The sequence below is a fragment of the Theropithecus gelada genome, chromosome 7b, assembly GCF_003255815.1.
Source record: "Theropithecus gelada isolate Dixy chromosome 7b, Tgel_1.0, whole genome shotgun sequence".
NCBI classification, from domain to species: Eukaryota; Metazoa; Chordata; class Mammalia; order Primates; family Cercopithecidae; genus Theropithecus; species Theropithecus gelada.
In genome coordinates, this window is record NC_037675.1 from 56,000,065 (window position 1) to 56,022,118 (window position 22,054).

The following is a 22,054-nucleotide window of genomic DNA, read 5'->3' on the forward strand; positions in this document are numbered from 1 at the left end:
ACTCCTCTGTTGACTGTCTGGACATTGCCAAGGATGCTGACCTGGGAGTTCTTTGTAAAGTATTATTGCAGTTAGGCTACGTGGACAATGGTGTGTTTCTTTTGGGACCCTCATGTCTAGAACCTCTTGTGCAACAAGGCCTAAATCTAAGCGTAGAAGCAGAAAGCACACTTTTCTCCTTTGCAAGGTCGGCATAAGGATTGCTAATTCATTATTTTAAGATACTATTGGAGTGTCACTCTGTGGTGTGTGGGGTTTTGGCAGTGGTGGTCTGGAGTGTGAGGGCGGCGCTGAAGATTAGAGAGTGGGAAAGCTTCCTGCGTTTAGAACACTTCCAGCCTCTCCTCTGAGGGGTTTTTGGTGTAAAAAACTAGTCAAGTGTGGTTTACAAGAATGTGTCTTGTGTTTGTCGAGTGAAGTAACATTTTTTTCACCTCTGATTTATATAACTTTTAGGAGACCCATTCCTATGAGGCTTTATTAAAACATAATCACTTAATGTCCCCCCCTCCCGCTGCAAAAAATCAGACATATAACAGTCTTAAACCCTGTTGACATTGCTTTTCTTTCCTTCTTCAACAGATGTTTGCAAGAGTTGTATTAAATACATTTCATTCTGCTGTCTCAGCCTCTCAAATCTTTTTCATGAAGATTACTTTAATTGGTGTCAGTTACAATCACAAAAAGCACCCATTTTGCTTTTGTTTTCTAGCAAAAAACAATGGGGAAACTTTCCATCTTAAACAGAATATTGAAAAGGGGGAGGTAGTAAAGATTTTGAAAATTGAGCTAATCATTTTATTTTCCTGTTTTTCATGTTCCTGTTTTTATTTGATGTTAAAACTAAAAATAATCAGAATACAACAAAGTTGAATGAGAAAGGGGTGATTGAACAGTTTGTGTGTGACAGTTGGTACCTACTATTGTTTATAGGTCATAGTCATCTATTCTATCTTAAGCCTTCCATTTAAAGGAAACTTCTAGGAAACAACTAACATTTTGAAGAAATCCAAAAGACTATTAAAACACTATCAAACAAAAGGCCATAATTAGCTGGGCGCAGTGGCTCATGCCTGTAATCCTAGTACTTTGGGAGGCTAAGGCAGGAGGATCATTTGAAACTAACCTGGGCAACAAAGCAAGACTCCATCTCTACAGAAAATACAAAAATTAGCCAGATGTGGTGGTACATGCCTGTAGTCTGAGCTACTCAGGATGCTGAGGTGGGAGGATGGCTTGAGCCTAAGAGGTTAAGGTTGCAGTGAGCCATGGTTGTGCCACTGCTCTCTAGCCTGGGCAAGAGAGCAAGACCCTGTCTCAAAAAAAAACCAAAAAACTGTAATTAATAAGGAATATTAATGCATGAAAAAAAATGGAGACACTCTCATTACCCTTATGGAGCTTGCATTCTAATGGAGAGGGGCCAGAAATAAGCATACTGTACAGCAGGTCACATGGTGGTAAGTGCTATGGAAAAAACAAAGCATGACCTGGGAATAAGAGAGTGTAAACTGAGAGAAGTGGGGTGGGCAATTTAAAATAGTGTAGGCAGATAAGGTCTGTCTAAAGGTAGGAAGGTGACATTTGAGCAAAGACAGAGCTGAGAGAGGCTAAACATGGGTGTGGGGGAAAAGTGTTACAGGCAGAGGAAGCAGCAAGTGTGAAGGTTCCGAGGCAGGCACACGGCTGATATGTTGAAGGAACATCACAGCAGCCAAGATGGACTGAAACAGGAGAGGGTCTGTAGTAAGGGTGGAGGCTAGATCATAGAGGGACTAACAGGCCATCATAAGGACTTTGGCTTTTACTCTGAGATGGGAAGCCATTGACATATTTGATCAGGGGAGTGACATGACCTATCTTCTAGTTTTAAAAGATCCTTTTAGAAATGATTGTTATGGTTGATAATAGACTACTGGAGAGGGTGGGGATATGAAGAAACATGGTGAGAAGTAGTCACATTCCAGATGTATTTTGAAAATTCAGCCCATAGGATTGATGGAGAGGTTAGATGCAGGATATGAGAGAAGGGAGTCAAGGATACTCCAAGGTTTTGACCTGAGCACCTGGAAAGATGGAAAGCCATCTGCTGAGATAGGAAAGAAGAACAAAGAAGCAGATGTGGTGAGAGTAAGAGCAAGAGTTGGGTTGTAGACATGTTGACTTTGAGATCATCTGAGTGAGCATGGAGAGGATGCAGTTGGAATGTGAATCTGGGGCTCAGGGGAGAAACCTGGGCTGGAGATACAAACATGGAGTTGTCTGCATACTCATGGGCCAGAGGTCAGAACCGAGGCAGGTGGCTGGGGGAGCTGGCCTGGTTTTTGTGCCCTCTGGGAATGGCCAGCCTTAGACCTCCTGACTGGTCATGGCCAGGAGGAGGTCAGAAACCTGAAGGTGAATCCTAACCCTAATTTGAGTCCTTGGCCGAGATCTCAGGACTAGTTTCCAGCTGGCCTGGGTCCTTAAGGAGTAAAGGAGCACTCCTGGAGCACCCAGCTCTGCCGGTACCTGGGGAAAAAGTAACTACAGATGGAAAGTCTCCATGCAAGAGATGACCAGATCTCTCCTCTGGAGAGGTGAAGGGTTCATTGGAAGTATCTGCTAGGGCAAGAGGTACCTGGTTCTTGCCTTTTGAGGATGGTCAGATGCCTTTGAATGACCAGCACCTGACCTTCCTGTTGTCAGAAAAGACTAAAATGATCATAGTGGTCTATACAGTCCGCTACATAGATCCCAGCCTTTTCTAGTGAATCCAAGGGACAGTAACATGTTGAAGTGATTTTTACCAAGTAACCAAAAGCTCTCTGTATTTGTTAACTATTGCTGTGTAACAAACTACTCTAAAACCTAATGACTTAACAAGAAGTTATCTCTGTTTTCTGAGGGTCAGCAATTTAGAACAGCCTGGCTGGGTAGCTCCGGCTCAAGGTCTCCAACAAAGTTGTAGTCAAGAAATAAACTAGATCTGGAGGAGCCACTTCCAAGTTCACTCACATGGCTGGCAAGTTGATTCTGGCTGTTGGCAGGAGGCCTGAACTCCTCCCCATACAGGTCTCTCCCTGGGGTGCCTGAGCATCTTCATAATTGGTGTGACTGGCTTCTCCCAGAACAAATGAACCAAGACAGCAAGGTAGAAGCTGCAATGCTTTTTGTGACCTAAGGTCAGAATGCCTCCACTGCACACTGTTGGTCACATAGACCAACTCTCATTCAGTGTGGGAGAAAAGCACACAGGTGAATACCAGTAGTCTAGGATCAATGGAGGCCACCCTGGAAGCCCGCAATCACCTTCCTTGAAAGTAGGGGGAGGGTTTATGTCTTTTCAATCCTTTGTACCTTTTCAAAGCACCACTTGCAGCTGTAAGGGCTCGTAACTCCAGACTGGGTTCCCCATCACAACTGGTCGAATCCATACCACTAGCAGGGCTCCCACCAAATTATGGGGATTCTTCTCTGGTCACCTCTAGCTCAAGAGGGTACCTTGGGAGACAAATTCAAGTGCCATGCCAACACAGGAATCCCACCATTTGCCATGTTGGTATTTTTGCCCTGATTTTTCAGGTGCCCTGGGCTCAGCTCACATCCCTACCAAATAAATACATGGTGTGTGTTGTTATCCACTTTTGAGTTGTGCAGAGTTGCACTATATTTAGAAGCCTTTAGTACATGATGTGTCTAGGATTGACTTTGTAACATATATTCTTCCAAGGAGCCTTTGACCATGTAAAACCCACCAATATTCCTTCCTTTTTAGCACATTCATTTCACTAGTACTTCTTCTGTGTGTGCATTTAATTCCTAGCCATTTCTTGCATGAGCAAATTGCCTAAATGCGCTTGTGAGAAACCCTTTTATGGTAAACGTTATTAAACTGAAAACAAGGGTATAATAAAATAGCAATTTAAGGGTAATTTGCTAACAACTAGAGCCCTTAAGCATTGACATACCATTGTGTAGTAATAACACCAGACTTGGTATTTAAACACACTCTTTGTCACTCCAAAAATCATTGAGACAGTTTCCTAATCCTCATGGTCTTTAATTATAGCTCCTTTAATTTTTTTTTTTTTACTACATCTATGTCACTGGCTTACAAATTATAAATCATTAACTTCTATCCACATAAAACATCCAGCAAACTGTTACATCTCTGCTCCTTATACAGAGAAATAACAAAGAAAATATTCAGAAAACATACTAGAGGTGAGCTGACATCTCTAAACCTTGAAGTTCTCGCACTTAAGTTTTCCACTGTGTCCTGAATCAGGTGATATTGGGGTGAGTAATGGTAGAGCCTGGATCTCAGAAGTGATCAATTAATTGAAAATTCTGAGGCTTCCTAAATCTTCCCCAGGGAGAAGAATTTGTTAAATACAAATCTCAGCAAAGATTCTTTGCTCTCTAGAGGGTAGTGTGGATGCCACAAAGGCCAGTGGGCAGTTGGACAGGACCTAGCCAGTATGACCAAGTCCCTGCATGTAGGGTCTGGCTTCCATTTGAAGGTGGAGATGTTCACACTTGTCAGCACCCTGGGGATACTCTCCTGAAAGACTGACTCATGCTAACTAGAAAGTAGGGAGGTAGGCACTGCAATGCTGGCTGGTTAATTTGCCACGAGGAGCCATCATCAGAGAGACCAGACGTACTCAAAGTCCATATAATCAGCACACATTGTCCCTGTCGGCAGGCCTCCACAGGAAGCCAAATCATAATCAGAAACTCTGTATTAAGTTGCCCTGAAAAATCATTATCACAGATTTTGGAAATACCTCAAGTCTCTATGATCAGTTCATTCTCTACCTGAGGGTAACTGGGGAGCTAAATCATAGTCCAAAGGTTGTTTGGTGAGTGGATACTCAGGACAGGGGAGGCTGAGGGAGGGAAATGTTTAGTGGCAACAGGAACTTCATGGGTCCGTGCCAGAATGGGAATGACTTTGCCAGAAAGACTGATCTATTCAAAACCAAGTGGCTAAAACTTCCTTTTACCTAGAGGGGCAGTTGGATAGTGTACTAATTAATTTAGCAGCTTAAAACAATACACATGTTACACAGTTTCTGTGGGTCAGAAATATGAGAGATTCTGGCTTAGGATTCCTCAAAATGGTATGTGGGCTGCAGTCGTCGAAAGGCTTACCTGGGCTAGGAGAACTGCTTTCAAGATGGCTCCCTCATACGGCTGGCAACTTGGTGCTAGGTATTGGTACGAGGCCTCAGTTCCTCACTACAAGGACCTCCCCATTGGGTTGCTTGAATGATGTCACGACATGGCAGCTGGCTTTCCCTAGAGTGAGTACTCGGAGACAGCAAGGTGAGGCCACAGTGTCTTTTATAACCTAATCCATAAAGTCACATGCCGCCATTTCCCCTACATTCTATTTACTGAAAGTGACTCACTGAATCCATCCTGCACTCAAAAGGAAGGGAATTAGGCTCTGCCTTTCAAAGAGAGGTTTGTCAAATAAATAGTTAACATATTTTAAACCATAATAGGTATCACTTACATTGTCTCTGTAGCTCCTTTTTATTATACTTCCGTTGCTCACCAACTCCTCTGATGATCTATGTACTCTATTAATACATTTATATGATGTTTATAACTATTACATATTTATATGTAATTCTATATCATATATAACTATAGAACATCTAATTATGTTATAAATATCAATATATTTGGCTTATGGCCACACCATTGTAGCAGGACAGCCATTATGTACCTAATATCAAACCTGCCTACCTCCATTTTGCCACTTCACTAGCAGGGGGCCAGGGCAAGTAACTTGGCCCATCTGTGCCCCTGTGCCTTCATCTGTAAAAGAAGGCTAGTAATAGGACCTACCTCATAAGCTTCTTGGGAGGATTAAGTGAGTAATTAAATGCACAGGGCTTAGAAGAGTGCCTGGCACTTCGAAAACATTCAATACTGTTGGCTCTCAGCGGTGGCAGCTGGAGTGGTAGCAGAAATAGTTTGATCCAGTAGGTGTAGTTAGCCCTCAGAAAGCAATCTGATTTCCATGTTCCCAGTGGTAGTAAACAAAAGCCATACTTGTCTTCCTGGTCCCACCATCCAAGCCATGTTCTGAGGATAAAGGGACCGGGGCCAGCAGCCTCTCATTTTCCTTCCTCTTTGCTGCGCTTGTTCCTCCTCTGAATCCCAGGTTAATCCACAACAGAGAGTGGTTACATGGAGATAACATGTTTAGTTTGTACTATGACTCCTATTTACGTTTTGTTGTTGTTGCTGATTTTTTTTTTTTTTTTAGGCTGACATTTTGTGGAAGGGTAGCATATCCAAACAGGGAAATGACCTCGCAGAAAGCTAGGGAGTTCCTCAGCCTCATGAATTTTTTATTAGAGGCCATTCCTAATTTTTATCTTTAAATGTCCATTTTCAAGGATGTATGCTAGCCACCTCTGATTACAGTAGGCTTACAACATAACTGCGTTTGCTTCTTGGCCCCTTTTGCTTCTTTCCAGTGCCTCTTGGGCTTAATGAATAGTTTTTATCTTCATGCTAAGCACATTCATCATTTAAAACATGCCTGGTATTTGCTGAAGATGAATTGAGGGGAAAGTTAGAAATGGAATTTTCTTCACCTCTCAGTGCTACTTTAAAAGGGAGGCTATACCTAGTGGAATGTGTGAGAGTTGTCTTGTGTCAGGTGGCAGTTAGCTAAATATAGAGTCAGGGAGCTGGGAGGGACCTGCTGAGGTCATCTGTGCCCTCCCGCCAGCCTTCCCCATCTGAATGTCTCCAGCCCTGTGCTCGCCAGCTCAGTAGTCACCAGCCACATAAGGCTTCTAAGCTCTTCAGCTGTGGCTGGTCCAAGTTGAGATGTACTGTCCATGATAAAATACATTGACATTTTAAGACTTTTAAAAGATTTTTAAAGACTTAATTCAAAAAACAGGAAAAATGCCTCATTGATAATTTTATGAAATTATTAATGATGATTGATAATGAAGTGATAATATTTTGATTATTTAAATAAAATATATCATTAAAATTTACATTACCTGTTTGTTTTGTCTCTTCTTTAATATGGCTACTAGAAAGTTTAGCATATTATATGTGGCGTATATTTTATTAGTGTTGGACAGTGCTCTCAAGATTATCTCACTCTGTTATTCAGACCCCCAGGGCAGAGACTCTAAAGCCTTCCTTGGTGATTTTGAGTCTTTCATTATTCTGGCAATTCTGTTCTTCTCCACGTCCTATCTTAATCTCTCCTGCTTTTGGTTTGGAGACTTCTACTTCAAATAGTTGACTCTTTGGCATCTCCTTATGAAATCCCCACTTCAAGTGAGTCAAGCATCTCTTCATATTGTTGTAAGCAGAGTAAACGCATTTTCTTGTCACCTTTTGACTTTCTACCTCCTTGATCATTTTTAATGACTTCTTTTGGGTCATCTTCTCTATATTGTTTTTAAAAACTTGGTATCCCAAACCACCCACATTGCTCTAACATGAGTCCGACTATGCAGAGATAAGCGGAAGGAATTATCTCCATCATCAAGTACTTGACTGGCCCTTTTGCTACTTTACGTTATTTAATCCCACAGCACATGGAGGGGCAGATGCTATTTGTACCACTCTTGATAAGGTGGTTGGGGCTCAGAGAGGTTAAGTAACTTACCAAGGTTCTACCACAAATTAAGTGGCATGCCTGGGATTTGTGCCCAGCTTTGCCTGACTCCAAAGCTTATGCTCTTTCGTTATATACCATGCCTCTTTTTTTGCTGGTATTTTTCTTGAGATATTCTTTCCTGTAGTCTTGATAGGCATTACAGTACAGGGTGATGCATTTGTAGCTTATGGTCAACAGTGATAACTGGGCTTGTTATGTTTGCACCTAGCTAGAATTGCTAAGCCCTTCTGCTAAATTCCAGAAACCCCTTCCAACCCTCCAGATACGGCATAAAAGCCAGCAGGACTGTCCAGCCCTAGCCCTTGTAGGGTCATCAGTGGGCCAGTGTTGAGATCTCCAGGTGTCAGGAATGATTTCTCTGAAAATAAGCTGTCTTTCCTCTGGCCCAGAGCCTGTGAATAACTATCAATCCCAAGACAGGCTATTTCTCAAAGGCTAATCAAGGCAAAGTGCATTGTTTGTGTTTTGAGTGAGAGGGGACAGAAGGGATACTTCTGAGTGTGTTAAAAATAGATCTTCCCATAGCTCGAAACTTGGGGACATTATGCTCAGGGAAGTAAGGCAGTCACAAAAGGACAAGTACTGAAATACCGTATGATTCTACTTCTCTGTGGTACCTAGAGTAGTTAGAGTTTCAGTTTGAGAAGATGAAAGGGTTCTAGAGATGGATGGTAGTGATAGTTGAACACTGTTATGAAATGGTGAATTTTTTTTTTTTTTTTTTTTTTGAGACTGGGTCTCCTCTGTCACCCAAGCCAGGATACAGTGGTGCAATCACAGCTCACTGCAGCCTCGACCTCCCAGGCTCAAGCAATCCTCCCACCTCAGCCTCTAGAGTAACTGGATCTACAGGCACACACCATCCCACGTGGCTATTTTTTTTTTTAAATTATTTGTAGAGATGAGGTCTCATTATTTGTAGAGATGAGGACCAACTCATTGCCTAAGTTGATCCCTAACTCCTGGGCTCAAGCGATGCTCCTGCCTCAGCCTCCCAAAGTGCTGGGATTACAGGCGTAAGCCACCACCCCCAGCCTGTGAATGTTCCTAATGCCACTGAACATACACTTAAATATGATTAAAATGGTAAACGTTATGTGTATTTACCACAATAAAAACAAGCTGATCTCTACAGAAAGAAAAACAGCGATTAGAGGTGCCCCAGGAGCCAAGTCTTGAGTCCATTGCTTATTCTAGCTTTGAGCCCATAGTTGTTCTGAGTTAGCGTCTCATGAGAAAGGTGCAGGCTTACTGCACAGAGATGAGTGGAGCTCTTTTTTTCCCTGACACATTTCTCCATCTAGGAAGTTTTTCCAATTTCACACAGATGCCTTTGCCAGGATTTAAATCACTTTCAACAGATGTCTGGGGAGCTATCTGGGGGAGGGGAAGCAGCCTCACCCCCGGGACTCTGGAATAGGACCTTTGTTCATACTCACTTGTCTATGGAGAGCTTCTTAGTCTTAGCCCCATGTCTATCAGGGGGTGGGCTAGACCTTTCTCAGAAAGAAAACAGCTGTACATTCTATTCAATTGTACCAAAGTAGTTGTAGCTTCTTTGGAAACATGAATGAGAATTTGATTGAGTACTCAATATCTAAGAATGTTTGATCTGTGTTTCACTGGAGTCTCTGGCCCTTGAAAACCTGGGGCCAGTTAACCAATCTGATGCACAGGCTCTTTGGAGAAAATATAGCCAGGCTATGTAGATTGGGACCCTAATCCATAAAAATTCTCTTTAGAGTATCTGTTTAGAGTCATTGTGGGTGTATTTGCTTATTTGCCCTGTATATTTTCCTTTTCAGGAATCATTAACCAATGGCAACAGGAATCCAAGGATAAAGTGATTTCCCTCCTGTTAACTCATCTGCCTTTGCTGAAGCCAGGAAACCTCGACGCAAAAGTAGAATATATGAAACTGCTGCCCAAAATCCTGGCTCACTCTATTGAACACAACCAGCACATTGAGGAGAGCAGGCAGCTGCTGTCCTATGCTTTGATACATCCAGCCACTTCGTTGGAAGACCGTAGTGCTTTAGCCATGTGGCTGAATCACTTGGAGGACCGCACGTCGACCAGCTTTGGTGGCCAGAACCGAGGCCGCTCAGACTCTGTGGATTATGGACAGACACACTACTATCACCAAAGACAGAACTCCGACGACAAGCTCAATGGGTGGCAGAACTCTCGGGATTCTGGGATTTGCATCAATGCCTCCAACTGGCAGGACAAAAGCATGGGGTGTGAGAATGGTCATGTGCCCCTCTACTCCTCCTCATCTGTCCCCACCACAATCAATACGATTGGAACCAGCACAAGTACAAGTAAGTTCCCCGGAAGCCCTGTCATGTAGTCTGGTTTGGCGATTTGCTGTGTGTGTGGCATGTCCCGCTGACAGTGTCTGCTCCATGCACCCTGTGACCCTGGGAGAGAAGGGCTGATTGGAATTGGCTGTGGGAAAGGTCCTTTGGACCCCATATTTGTTGCTCTTTGACTCTGCAAAGATGAAAATACTGGGATGGTAAAAGTGATTGATGGTCCAAATTTGGGTTATAAACAGACCAAAAATAAATAGAGAATAAAGGAAAGAAGGAAACTTCCCGTTTCCACAAACAGAGATGCATTTCACCCATGTCTTTCACCCTGGGGTTTTGGATTTGCTGAGGCACTGAGTTACTGTGTGATTCTCTAAACCTAATTCTAACCCATGGTTAACCAGGCAGCCTCATGGGCTTTGTGCTTTTTCTTTATTTTATTTTTTCCTCTTTCTTTCTTTCTCTCTCTCTCTCTCTTTTTTTTTTTTTTTTTCCTTAAATTTCACCCTGGAATGTTTCCTCCCTTTGCATTTTCTGGTTTTAATCCCCAATTGTCGGGGCACTTTTTTCCTGACCAGTGGGAGCAGGTTTGCTAACTGAGAATGCTGCTGTGTGCTGTGGCCTGGTGAGAATGCCGTGGACTTCCTCTCGTTCAGTCCAACACCTTAGGATAGGTGGGTCAGGAACTGCTTTGTGGGTGGGGAGAGCGGAGAACAGCCCTCTGCTCTTTTGACCACTAAAGCAAAGTACTGCACCCTCAGCTGGGCACTGGGGCTGGGAGTCCTCTCTCTGTCTCCCCACTGAGGCCGAGTAAAGTGACAAACACACCATTGGTGCCTATATAAAGTAGCGATGTGGAAATGCACCCTGTCTTCAAACAGTGTTCCTTAGTGCTAGTTTACACCTGTCCGTGAACACAGTGGCAGTGCCAAGATAACTTTCTTGAAGGAATGCTTTTGCAATTAGACCTGATGTGCCTGTCTTCATGCAGGAACCCCCAATTAAAAGATACGAGAGGATTAATAATTGGGGCCCTGGCACAGAGACTCAGGCCTGTAATCCCAGCACTTTGAGAGGCCTAGGCGGGCAGATCACTTGAGGTCAGGAGTTCAAGACCAGCCTGGCCAACATGGTGAAACCCTGTCTCTACCAAAAAATACAAAAATTATCCAGACATGATGGTGTATGCCTGTAATCCCAGCTACTCAGGAGGCTGAGGTTAAGGAATCACTTGAACCCAGGAGGCGGAGGTTGCAGTGAGATGAGATCATGCCACTGCACTCCAGCCTGGGCAACAGAGTGGGTCTCAGAAGAAAAAAAAAAGAAAAAGAATTGGCAGTGATGCTTTCTTGGCATCTGTCCCTACTTGGATCTTTGGTTACCAGGCCTCTTTAAATGGCTTTCTCAAATAGGTAGGATTGTTGAATTACAGCTACATGAACTGAAACAGTACCTCAGTGGAATAACCAAGCAAACACTGAAGACACTGCACTGATACTGCTACAACATGGGATTTTTTTAAATTCTTGTTTCTGCTTTTACATTTAGATATGGGTCACTTGCACATTTTGGGAATTAGGTGATTACGGCATCTTAATTTATTATATAAGAGGTTCTGATGACAGTATCTTTCATAGACTATAATCCAGCAGGAACTGTTCACTCATCTCTGTATGATAGGGAGTGATGGCTGTGACTTCTAAAGCAGACACATGCGGGCAGATGACAGTCTCTTGGTCTAAGTTTTCTGCATTGGCAACAGAATCTAGCTACTGTTACAAAACTCTTCAATAGCTGGGAGAGATGCGAGCTGTAAGCTGCCTGCCTTCTTAAAATGTGGTCTTTTGTATTTTAAAGGGTTGAGTGTTATGTCATTTGTCTCGAAATTAGGCTTGGGTCATTATATATTTCTGTCCACTGATTTATACATTCAGGATCAGGTCTTGACATTTAGTACATTTAAGATAGTTATCAGGTTGTAGTCAACAAGCACTTGTTTCTAGCTGTGGCCACCCAGCCAGCCCCATAGAGGGTAGAAAATTTGTAGATGACTGTCATGGCCTTACTGACCTCTGAAGCCCTATGTAATACTTGAGTGAAAAGGACTTGGAGGCTTAACCAGATGACTAGACAACATACCTTTGGAAGAAGGCAGGCATTAGAGCCCTCTTCCAGAGCATCAGAGAAGATCAAAGGGCTCAGATCTCCCCTCCAGAAAGTTTCATTCAAACACTCATGGCCATGTCAACACTTGTATGTCAATAATATCTCTTTAAGAAAATGTGAATGTCATTGCTGTACTCTTCTGTATTGCCTATGGTGGTTCAATTGTGTGAGTCAAAACCGCAAGCCTTTGGGTCACTTGTTAACTCGTGCCTCTATCAATAAACCCTGAGCACCTGGGAGGCGGCCTGACTGAGGGAAGAACAAGGACTTTGGCACCAACACCTCCTGGGTCCAAATCCCAGACCTGCAATTTGCTAACTACAGCTTGGCCAAGTAATTTAACCTCTCCCATCAAGGTGCCCACTTGTAAAACTGGAACATTCATAATATCTACCTTTGAGGGCTGTAGTGAAGGTAAATACGATTATGTAAATGCCCAGCCTGGTTAGAGCAGCAACAGTAAGCACTCCAGGGGTGCCTGTTAGATAAATAAATGAAAGAAACTGGGAAAGACGGTGAGGAGCTAAGTGTTAACACTGATATGCAGAGTCTGTGCCCTCATTTTCAGTTCTGATGGGTGCCTGACATAAGCACCTTACCCTAAGCCCAGAGCCATGCAGAGTATTCTAAGGGGCCTTGAATATGCTGTGATTTTTGGCCATTCCACTGCAATAGAAATTGGGTTGGACTTAAGGCTTCTTCTACTGCACTGACGAGCTACACTTCTTACCTCTTTCCAAGTGGAAAAACAATCTGCATAAGACAACATGGTGATAAAAACAGAAATCAATTAGTACTACACATTTTCAAATTATCAGCTACATTAATGATGGTGAATGAAAAGTAACCAGAAAGCCACCTCCTTAGTTTTTGTTTTTATTTTTAACCTTGGTTTATTCCACTGCTGTTTTACGCCTCAGTCATTGTGCCTTCAACAGAGTGCCTTAACATTTGTGCTTTCCTCCTTGTATGGATTCCCAGTCATTTACCCTGCAAATGCTTCCTGTCTATCTTCTGTGTGCCTAGCACTGTGTTTAGGTCCATGGGAAATACCAGGAAGCTGCAGACCCAGTTAACACTTCCAAGGAGCCTGTAATTGGAGAGATATGACATATGAATCAGTATCACAATTAAAAATTAAATATTCCTTTTTGCTGGACTTATCCATAGAAATTTCATATAACAATTCATGAGTTATATAAAAGTGCAGTAAAATCATACTCTAAGAGCTGCCACAAGGCATATAGGATGAAGTGCCAGCTGACTGTAGGTCTATCCTGTAAGTGCTGTGAATGTGCAGAATGGAGAGATCCTTGTGAACTGGAGCGTCAAGAAAGCCTTTGGGCCAGGTGCCGTGGCTCACGCCTGTAATCCCAGCACTTTGAGAGGCCAACACAGGAGGATCGCTTGAGGCCAGAAATTCAAGAACAATCTGAACAACATAGCTAGACCCCATCTCTTAAAAAAAAAAAAAAAAAAAATATTAGCTTGATGAGTTGGCTGCAGTGAGCTGTGATCATGTCACTGCACTCCAGCTTGGGTGACAGAGCAAGACTTAGTCTCAAAAAAAAAAAAAGGGGGGGAAAGACCAGGCATTGGTGGCTCACGCCTGCAACCCCAGCACTTTGGGAGGCCGAGGTGGGTGAATCACTTGAGGTCAGGAGTTCAAGACCGGCCTGGCCAACATGGTAAAACCCTGTCTTTACTAAATATACAAAAACTAGCTGGGCATGGTGGCACATGCCTGTAATCCCAGCTACTCAGGAGGCTGAGGCAGGAGAATCGCTTGAACCTGGGAGACAGAGGTTGCAGTGAGCCAAGATCGTGCCACTGTACTCCAGCCTGGGTGGCAGAGCAAGAGTGTCTCAAAAAAGAAAAGAAAGAGAAAAGAAAAAGCAAGCTGTTGCAGGGGAAATGGAAAGTGAGCTAAGATGGAAAGAGGAAGGAGAATCTGGAGGGGAGGGGGCCCCTGGGTAGGAATATGCACTGAGAGCAAAGGGACGGGAGTTACAATGTACAGGCAGGATGAAAGACAGGGAAGAGGAAGGGTAGGCTCACAAAGGGAGAGGTAGTGAAGGCAGGTGGTAAAAGTAGGCTGAGGGAAGGGATCTGAGTGTCCCGAAGAGGCCAAGCATTGACACCCTAGGCATAGGAGTGACATGCTGTATGGGGAAATGGATTGTCTGTGAGCAAACCAGATGAGTGGCATTGACAAGTGCAGAGTCAGCAGGTTTCAACGTTGTGAAGTAATAAAAGTATCATTAGGACAGCAGCACCTATGGAACAGAAGGAATGGATACTAGAAATGTTCCTAGGTGGAATTATTGGGATTAGGATTCAGTATTGGTATGGACAATTTTTTTTTTTTTGAGAGAGGGTCTTGCTCTGTTGCCCAGGCTGGAGTACAGTAGTGTGATCATGGCTCACAGCAGCCTCAACCTCCTGGGCTCAAGCAATCCTCCCATCTCAGCCTCTTGAGTATCTGGGACTACAGGCATGCACCACCACACCCAGATAATTTTTGTATATTTTGTGGAGACAGGATCTCCCTCTGTTGCCCAGGCTGGTCTCAAACTCCTGGGCTCAAGTAATCCTCCTGCATAAGCCTCCTGAAGTGCTGGGATTATAGGTATGAGCCACCACACCCAGCCTGACATACATTATTGAGTTACTTATTCATTCACCTAGAAAATGTTTATTGCGTGCCTACTGTTGTGTCTTGCCTGCTCAAGGCACTTGAGATGCATAGTGGATAAGACAAAGTTGCCTTCCCTCGGGGCGCTGGCAGTCTAGTGTATACAAAATGTGGTATATAAGTAAAGTATATGTGTGGTAGAAGATGGTAGGTGATATGGAAATAGGAACAAGGGTAGGATCAGGCCTACGTAGTGAGGTGATTAGAGCATGAAACGGGGTGGTCAGGGTAGACCCCATTGACAAAGTGGGGTGTGAGCAGAGACTTGAAGGAGGAGTGGGAGTTAACCAAGTGGACATCTGGAGCAGAGTATTCCAAGCAGAGATAAAGCTGGAGCAAAGATCCCAAGACAAAACAGTGCCTGACTTGGTAGGGGAAAAACAAGAAGTCTGGTGTCTGAAAGGGAGTGAGCGAGGTAGACAGTGGTCAGAGAGGCTAGAGACCGAATGGGCATCGTAGGTCATTGCAAGGACTTGGACTTTTGCTCTCAGTAAACCAGAAAGCTATTGGAGGATTTCCAACAGGAGAGTGACATGATCCAACTCATATTTTAAAAGGTTCTCTTTGGCTGCTGTCTTAAGAATAGATAGGGCAAGGACAGAAACAGGAAAACCTCAGTTAAGAGGCTGTTGCAGTAATCCAGCAAGAGAAGATGGCTCACACCAGGATGGCTACAGTAGAAGGGTGAGAAGCAGTCAGGCTCTAGATATATTTTGAAAGTAGAGCCAACAGGATTTCCTGACAGAATAAATGAAGGGTGTGAAGGAGAGGATCGAAGGAGGACTCCAGTGTTTTTTGCCTAGGCAACTGGGTGTTGCTGTCAGTTGAGACAGGGAAAGTCTTTATCAGATAGAGTAGGATTTGGAGTAAGCTCAGGAGTTCAGTGTCATATATGATGAGTTTGGCATGTCTGTTGGAGATACTGAGTAGGCAGTGGGATATATGAGTGTGCAGTTTGGGAGAGTGAAGTGGTCTAAAATAGACATTTGGGAGTTAGTAGCACATGGGTGGTATTTAATGCTGGGACTAAATGAAATTGCCAGAGACTGGCAGAGAGAAAAGGCTGAGACTGTAGATAAAGAAGGCCAAGGCCCCCAGGCCTGGGCACCTCAACCTGAAAGCTGGAGAAAAGCAGAGGAAGCAGTAAAATAAACTAAGGAGAAACCCTTGAGGTTGGAGAAAACTGAAGTGCGTGTGTCTTACAAGGCACATAAAGAAAATGTTTCCAGGAGAGAAGAGTGATCGGCTGAGTAAAATGTTACAGATAAGCTAATGAGATGAAGACCAAGGATTGACCACTGGATTTATCAAAGAGGGATAGCAGAGGTAAAAGTGAGAGCACTTAGCACATGGTAGGTATTTGAGGGATGAAAAAAGTTAATGGCTCCAAAGAGATTGGAGGTAAGAGGGAGACAAACGGTCACATGCTAGATTTTGGATGTATGTTGATGTTGAGATGTTGGAGCGCTGAGATGGAGAAAAGTGATGTTTAGAAGGCATTAAAAATAGGTGATAGAGGCTGGGTGCAGTGGCTCACTGTAATCCCAGCACTTTGGGAGGCCGAGGCAGGTGGATCACTTACGCTCAGGAGTTCCAGACCAGCCTGAGCAACATGGTGAAACCACATCTCTATAAAAAATACAAAAATTAGCCGGATGTGGTAGTGTGTGTCTATAGTCCCAGCTACTCAGGAAGCTGAGGAGGGAGGATCACTTGAGCCTGGGAGGCAGAGGTTGCAGCGACCCGAGATCACACCACTATACTTCAGTCCAGGTGACAGAACGACAGAATTTTTAAGGCCCTGTCTCAAAAAAAAAAAACCAGAAAAAAAGGAAAAAAAAAAAATAGATGCTATAGAGTTTTGAAGGACAGGATTAGGATAAGGCTGAGTAGGAGCCAAAAACTAAGTCCTAATCTAATGAGAATCTACCTATTTTCATTAATCAAGAGGTAAGAGTATCTTTTATTGGTTGCAGAGGTTAAATCAAGTGACATCTCAAGGACCTTTTCTACCATGAGATAAGGGAAGAGTGGGTTGGGATAGGCTGAAAAATGTTATGCAGCCTTTTGGATCGCATCAGAGCGCTTCAGAAGAAAGAGAAGAAAGTATTTATTAGTACCTTGTTCTAGTAAGGCCGCTCAAGGGTATGCTAACTAAGAGCAAGAATGTGCACGTTCTTCACCACAAGCCTGTAGGACCAGATAGGACCAAGGTATTGGCTGTGACCAACCTTACACAAGGCTTGATCAATTTTGTTTCACCCATCAAGAGCAATTCCAAATATAGGCACATAGAACCCGGATTAGCATATCTAGGTTTGCTTCCTGTCTAAGGTCTGCTATAGAAAAAAAGTAAACCATTCAGACAAAGAATAAGTATTTCCTGGCTTTCTTAAGAGCCTACAGAATTCCCCTGTGTGGTGGTCAGTGCTACCTCACTTGCCCCAGACTGCCTTTCTGACCCTTGTCTGTTCTTCACTGGTGGACCTGGACCTGGAAGAAATCTCTGTGCTACAGCTACGAATGAAACTTGTTTTTATTCAAATAATTGCAACACTTGACTTTTCTTTGCATTATTGACATTTGGATTTGAAAGCATGCTGGCCTTTGTTAGCCCAACATGAGGTAAGAACTCAGAAACTTTGGATACCTAAATTATGCCAGAATGCTCCATTTAAGCTGTCCACTTCTACAGATTCATGGTACATTTTGGAATCTTAGTATTTTATTAATCTTGTTTTTTTCTGATGATAAAAATAATGTGTTTGGTACCATAGAACATAAAAAGTAAGTTAACAATGATAGCAAATACCTACATAGTGTTTACTATATATTGGGTACTGTTTAAAACCCTTTACATAAATATTAACTCATTGAATCCTCATACCCTCATGAAGGTGGATATTATTGTTATCCCCATTTAACAACTAAGGGAACTGGAGCATAGAAAGGTTAGGTAATGTGACCAACATCACAGACCTACTTAGTAGTTGAGCTGGGATATGAACCTAGGCAGTGAGGCCTCTGGAAATCTACGTTATTACTTGCCTCTCCCTCCTAATCCTATCCTCAGAGTTTGATTGCATGAGTAGCTAGTGGACTCTTGCTTTTCTCTGACCCTGGATTTGGCCCCATACAGACCCTCCAGCTTCCGTGGTCTCCACAGCCCACAGGTGTAAGACCCTGCCTGAATTGCCCCATTTCTGTGACTCTCTGAAGCAGGGAGCAGTCTTTGCATCAACCCACACACCTCGGTGTCGGCTCTTAGCATTTTGTGTCAGTTTTTGGTCACCATGTTCACCTATCCTTCCCAACTGTGAGCTCCTTGGCGATAGGGGTTGTATCTTCTTTATCCCTATTTCCCAGCACCTGGCATAATGTGTGGCTCAAAAAGTCACAGAAATTTTGGAAATGTCAAATTCCTGGCACAGATTCAGCTGCAGTGGCAGAGCACCTTGTTGGATGAAGGCCGTCGCTTGCTAAGCCCAGATGTGGCCTCTGAATCCTCCTCAATATGCCCCTCTAGGCAACCACTATAATTCAATAAGAGATGGCATGTGAGCTGAAGCTTGTCTGCTCACCCTGCCATAAATGTTTGCTGATCAGTAGGGACTTAATAAATTCCTGAGCTCACTAGGCAGATGTTCATGAAAATAATGAATTTCCAAAATAAACAAGAAAATGTCCTTAGGATTTCACTAAATATTTGGTGATAATATTCATCATTTAGCCTTCTGTCATAATCATCTTAGTGACATTTATTGTTACTCTTGCTCCTTTTGTGACTTATTTGACCAAATCAGTTTCAATACTAAGACTTTTAAAAACATACCTTGATTATAGAGGTAGTTATATGAATTTATACATGTGATGAACTGCCATAGTTACAAATGTATTCCCAAAAAAATTAGTGACCGCAAAAACAGCTGAGATTTGAATAAGGCCTGTAGTCTAGTTAGTTGTATTGCATTAATGTCAAGCTTCTGATTTTGATAATGCACTATTGATACGTAAGATGTCACCTTGGGGGAAGCTGGGTGATGCGTACATGAGACCTCTCTGGGTAGTATTTCTGCAATTTCTTGTAAATCTATAATTACTTCAAAATTAAAAGTTAAAAAACAAAAATTACTTGGGATATTCAGTGCCTGGATTTTGGAGGGGGTGGGGGAGGACATTGGTTTGGTCCTTGTTCTTGGTCTTCCTGAGGGGTAGAGGAAGTCCTTGCATTTATGGAAAGGATGGCTGCTAGGCCTCATACAGCCAACATCTGAAACTAAACAACTTCCGCAAGCAAAGTGGAGGACAAGAGTGGGAGTGAATCTCAGGGAAAGTGGCTCCCTTAGGAGCCCCTGATCTGCAACTGGAAAAAAACCTCCTTTCTCTCAGCCCCTAATGCGGCAAGAGCCAGCGATTTCAAAGGTACTTGTTTTGCTCATGAAGTCCTTCCTCTTCCTTCTGCCCTTAACCTTTTTTCACAAGGCCACAAGCCACTTCAAATGCATTTCAGTCAGCCTGTAAGAACCATCAGAACACAGATATTCAAAAGAGGGAGAGATACCAGGCAGCTCAAGCTCTAGATGGGTCTGGCAAGGAAAGAGGCCTTTGCATATGGCCTCTTGGAACCTGAAAAGGAAGAGTGAAGCATGGAGACCCTGATTCTATCTTGCAGGCTGCAGGTCATCCGCACCCAAAGCCTTTGGAGCCACTGATGTAGTCTGGAGTTCCTTTGAAATTTTCATGGAATTATTTTGACTTTTACCAGCAGACTTTCTTTCTCGGTGGAAAATTTTCCTCTCCCAAAAATCTAGCCAACCTGGCATGTAACTGAAAAATTCCATTATTTCCTTAACCCCTCATTTGCTCTTCAAAGAGGTAACTAATGAAAGAGTTGGTTTGCTTTCTTTGAGAAGCATTTATAACAGCTGGCATGATATATTTTTAGCTTTAGCTTCCTTCCCCTTTGGGGGAAACTTTTTTTAGTATGGCACTGGCCTTCCTAATACATACTACATTGTAAACATGACTCAATATATCTCAGAGGACTCGATGTTGCCACTGGCTGATCCTTCTCCTGTTTCTAAGAGTCCAGAGTTTTTACAGGACTGTGTTTTTCCTTGTCATGCCTAGCGTCTGTTTTCCAGGGCTTGGGGAAGAATGGTCAGAAAAATGCTGTAGTGGGTGAGAAGCCTGCTAGTTGATCGTGCGTTAGAGATCCCTCTGCCTGGAAAAAGGCAGAGACCTCCATGGGCTGCGTGCACCTTGGGTCATGAGGCTGTGCTCTCCATCCCCCATCCAGGAAGATTTTTTTAGACTTCAATGACAGTGAGGGTTATTAAACACTAGATGAGCCACAGAGGAAGACAGTTGTGTTCTCATTCCCTACCAGACTTTAAAAATAGGATGGATTCTGGCTGGAATAAATGGCTTAAGTTGGACTAGCCTGGAAGAGGGGAGGAGGAAAGAGGAGTTGAACAGGATGTCTTCTGTAAGACCCTTTTTGAGCCCTGTAGTCTTATGATTTCTATTATTTCACAAGATTTAGAGTAATAGACTAACTATAGCTGTTCTACAAACAAATAGACAAGAAAACTTTTAAATTTTCATTTACTGATTTTTTTTTTCTCTGAAGATATCCTGGGTAAACTCAGGTTACACTAAAGAAAGATGTCTCATGACTGTAGCTTACACATGTCTTTGATATCTTTAATTTCAAAAAATTAAACCCTTGAATTTCATGGTCTCAGGTGAGGGTGAATCTTAGTGACATCAACTATTGTCAATCTAGGGTGTATTTTCTAACTCTTAAACACTAAATCTCATTCCAGCCATCCCCCATCCCCACCCCAGCTGTCAACATTCTGTTAGGTAAAATATATTCTCAGGAAATCTCAGTTATCAGTCAGTTAAGAGCAGGGTGTGGAGATGGGGAAGCCAGGTGAGCAGGGGGCTCCCAAATCTGGAAAATGCTATGAAGTGGGTTGGAGGAAGGCTAAAACTCCCAACATACTCCAGAGTAGTCATTCCTTGCTAAAACTTTGGACCATTTCCACAGACAAATTCCATGGCTAGAGCTAGACGGTGAAGCCAATGGGAGCACAGGGTTTGCTTTAGAGATTTGTTTCACAGCCAGCCTTTCTGAGATGCATCCTTTTGGAAAAGCCCAGCAAAACCCATATGGAGCTAAAAGATTTATAATGGATTACTTTATGCTTTAGTCTTCTGCTTTGCACAGTAAGACATTGCTGTATAAAAGGAATTAATTATAAGGCTGTGAATGGTGTTTTAGAGATTCAAGTTGGGACATAAACAATGAGGCAGTCTTGATCAAGAATAGCTTTGAAGTCAGACAAGTTGGTTTTAAAGTCCAGTTTTTGCAATAACTAGATGTATGGTTATGGACAGGTTACTTGACCTCTAAGCCTCCTTTCCTCATCTATAAAATGAGAATAAATTTCAGCAGAAGGCTTCTTCATTGACTTGATCCAGATAGGTAGTTGATGCATTCATTGTAAGGGAATCATAACAAGTAAGACTTTAAATGCATAATTTTATCTTAAAACATAAATATCTATATCCATTTTCAGTCTTTTGTATAGCGTGATAGCCTTTTCTCTGAGAAGAGGGTACCTGACAGGTTGCTCTATGTCTTTCCTGCATAAATCACACCCTTAATATGTTATCGTCTTTGATTTCTTTAAAATGGAGCTGGAATTTAAAGGCATTTGCAAAAACATCAGAGCATAGACTCTCTCTAGATTCTAGTTTTTCTTTTTACAATTTAGCTTATAGTTTTCTCACACTGAATTCAACAGTAGATTTTTAAGCAAAAATAATGGATATTTCTAAAGCATTTAAGTTTTTTTGCAGTTAACTTTATAACTTGTGTGTCATTGTTTCTGTGATGTGTTTTAAAATTACATATTTACGGCCGGGCGCGGTGGCTCAAGCCTGTAATCCCAGCACTTTGGGAGGCCGAGATGGGCGGATCACGAGGTCAGGAGATCGAGACCATCCTGGCTAACACGGTGAAACCCCGTCTCTACTAAGAAATACAAAAAATAGCCGGGTGAGGTGGCGGGCGCCTGTAGTCCCAGCTACTCGGGAGGCTGAGGCCGGAGAATGGTGTGAACCCGGGAGGCGCAGCTTGCAGTGAGCTGAGATCCGGCCACTGCACTCCAGCCTGGGCTACAGAGCGAGACTCCGTCTCAAAAAAACAAAAAA

General features: G+C 43.0%; 1 protein-coding gene across 3 annotated transcripts in view; it reads left to right on the forward strand.

Annotated features, from left to right (window-relative positions):
• SAMD4A (sterile alpha motif domain containing 4A) overlaps positions 1-22,054 on the forward strand; it is a 227,684-nt gene that overhangs the window by 126,397 nt on the left and 79,233 nt on the right. For all 3 annotated transcript variants that reach the window (XM_025391588.1, XM_025391589.1, XM_025391587.1), the window contains exon 2: positions 9,460-9,978. In XM_025391588.1, the coding sequence (XP_025247373.1) occupies positions 9,460-9,978 (519 nt within the window). The remainder of the gene's footprint in view (positions 1-9,459; positions 9,979-22,054) is intronic.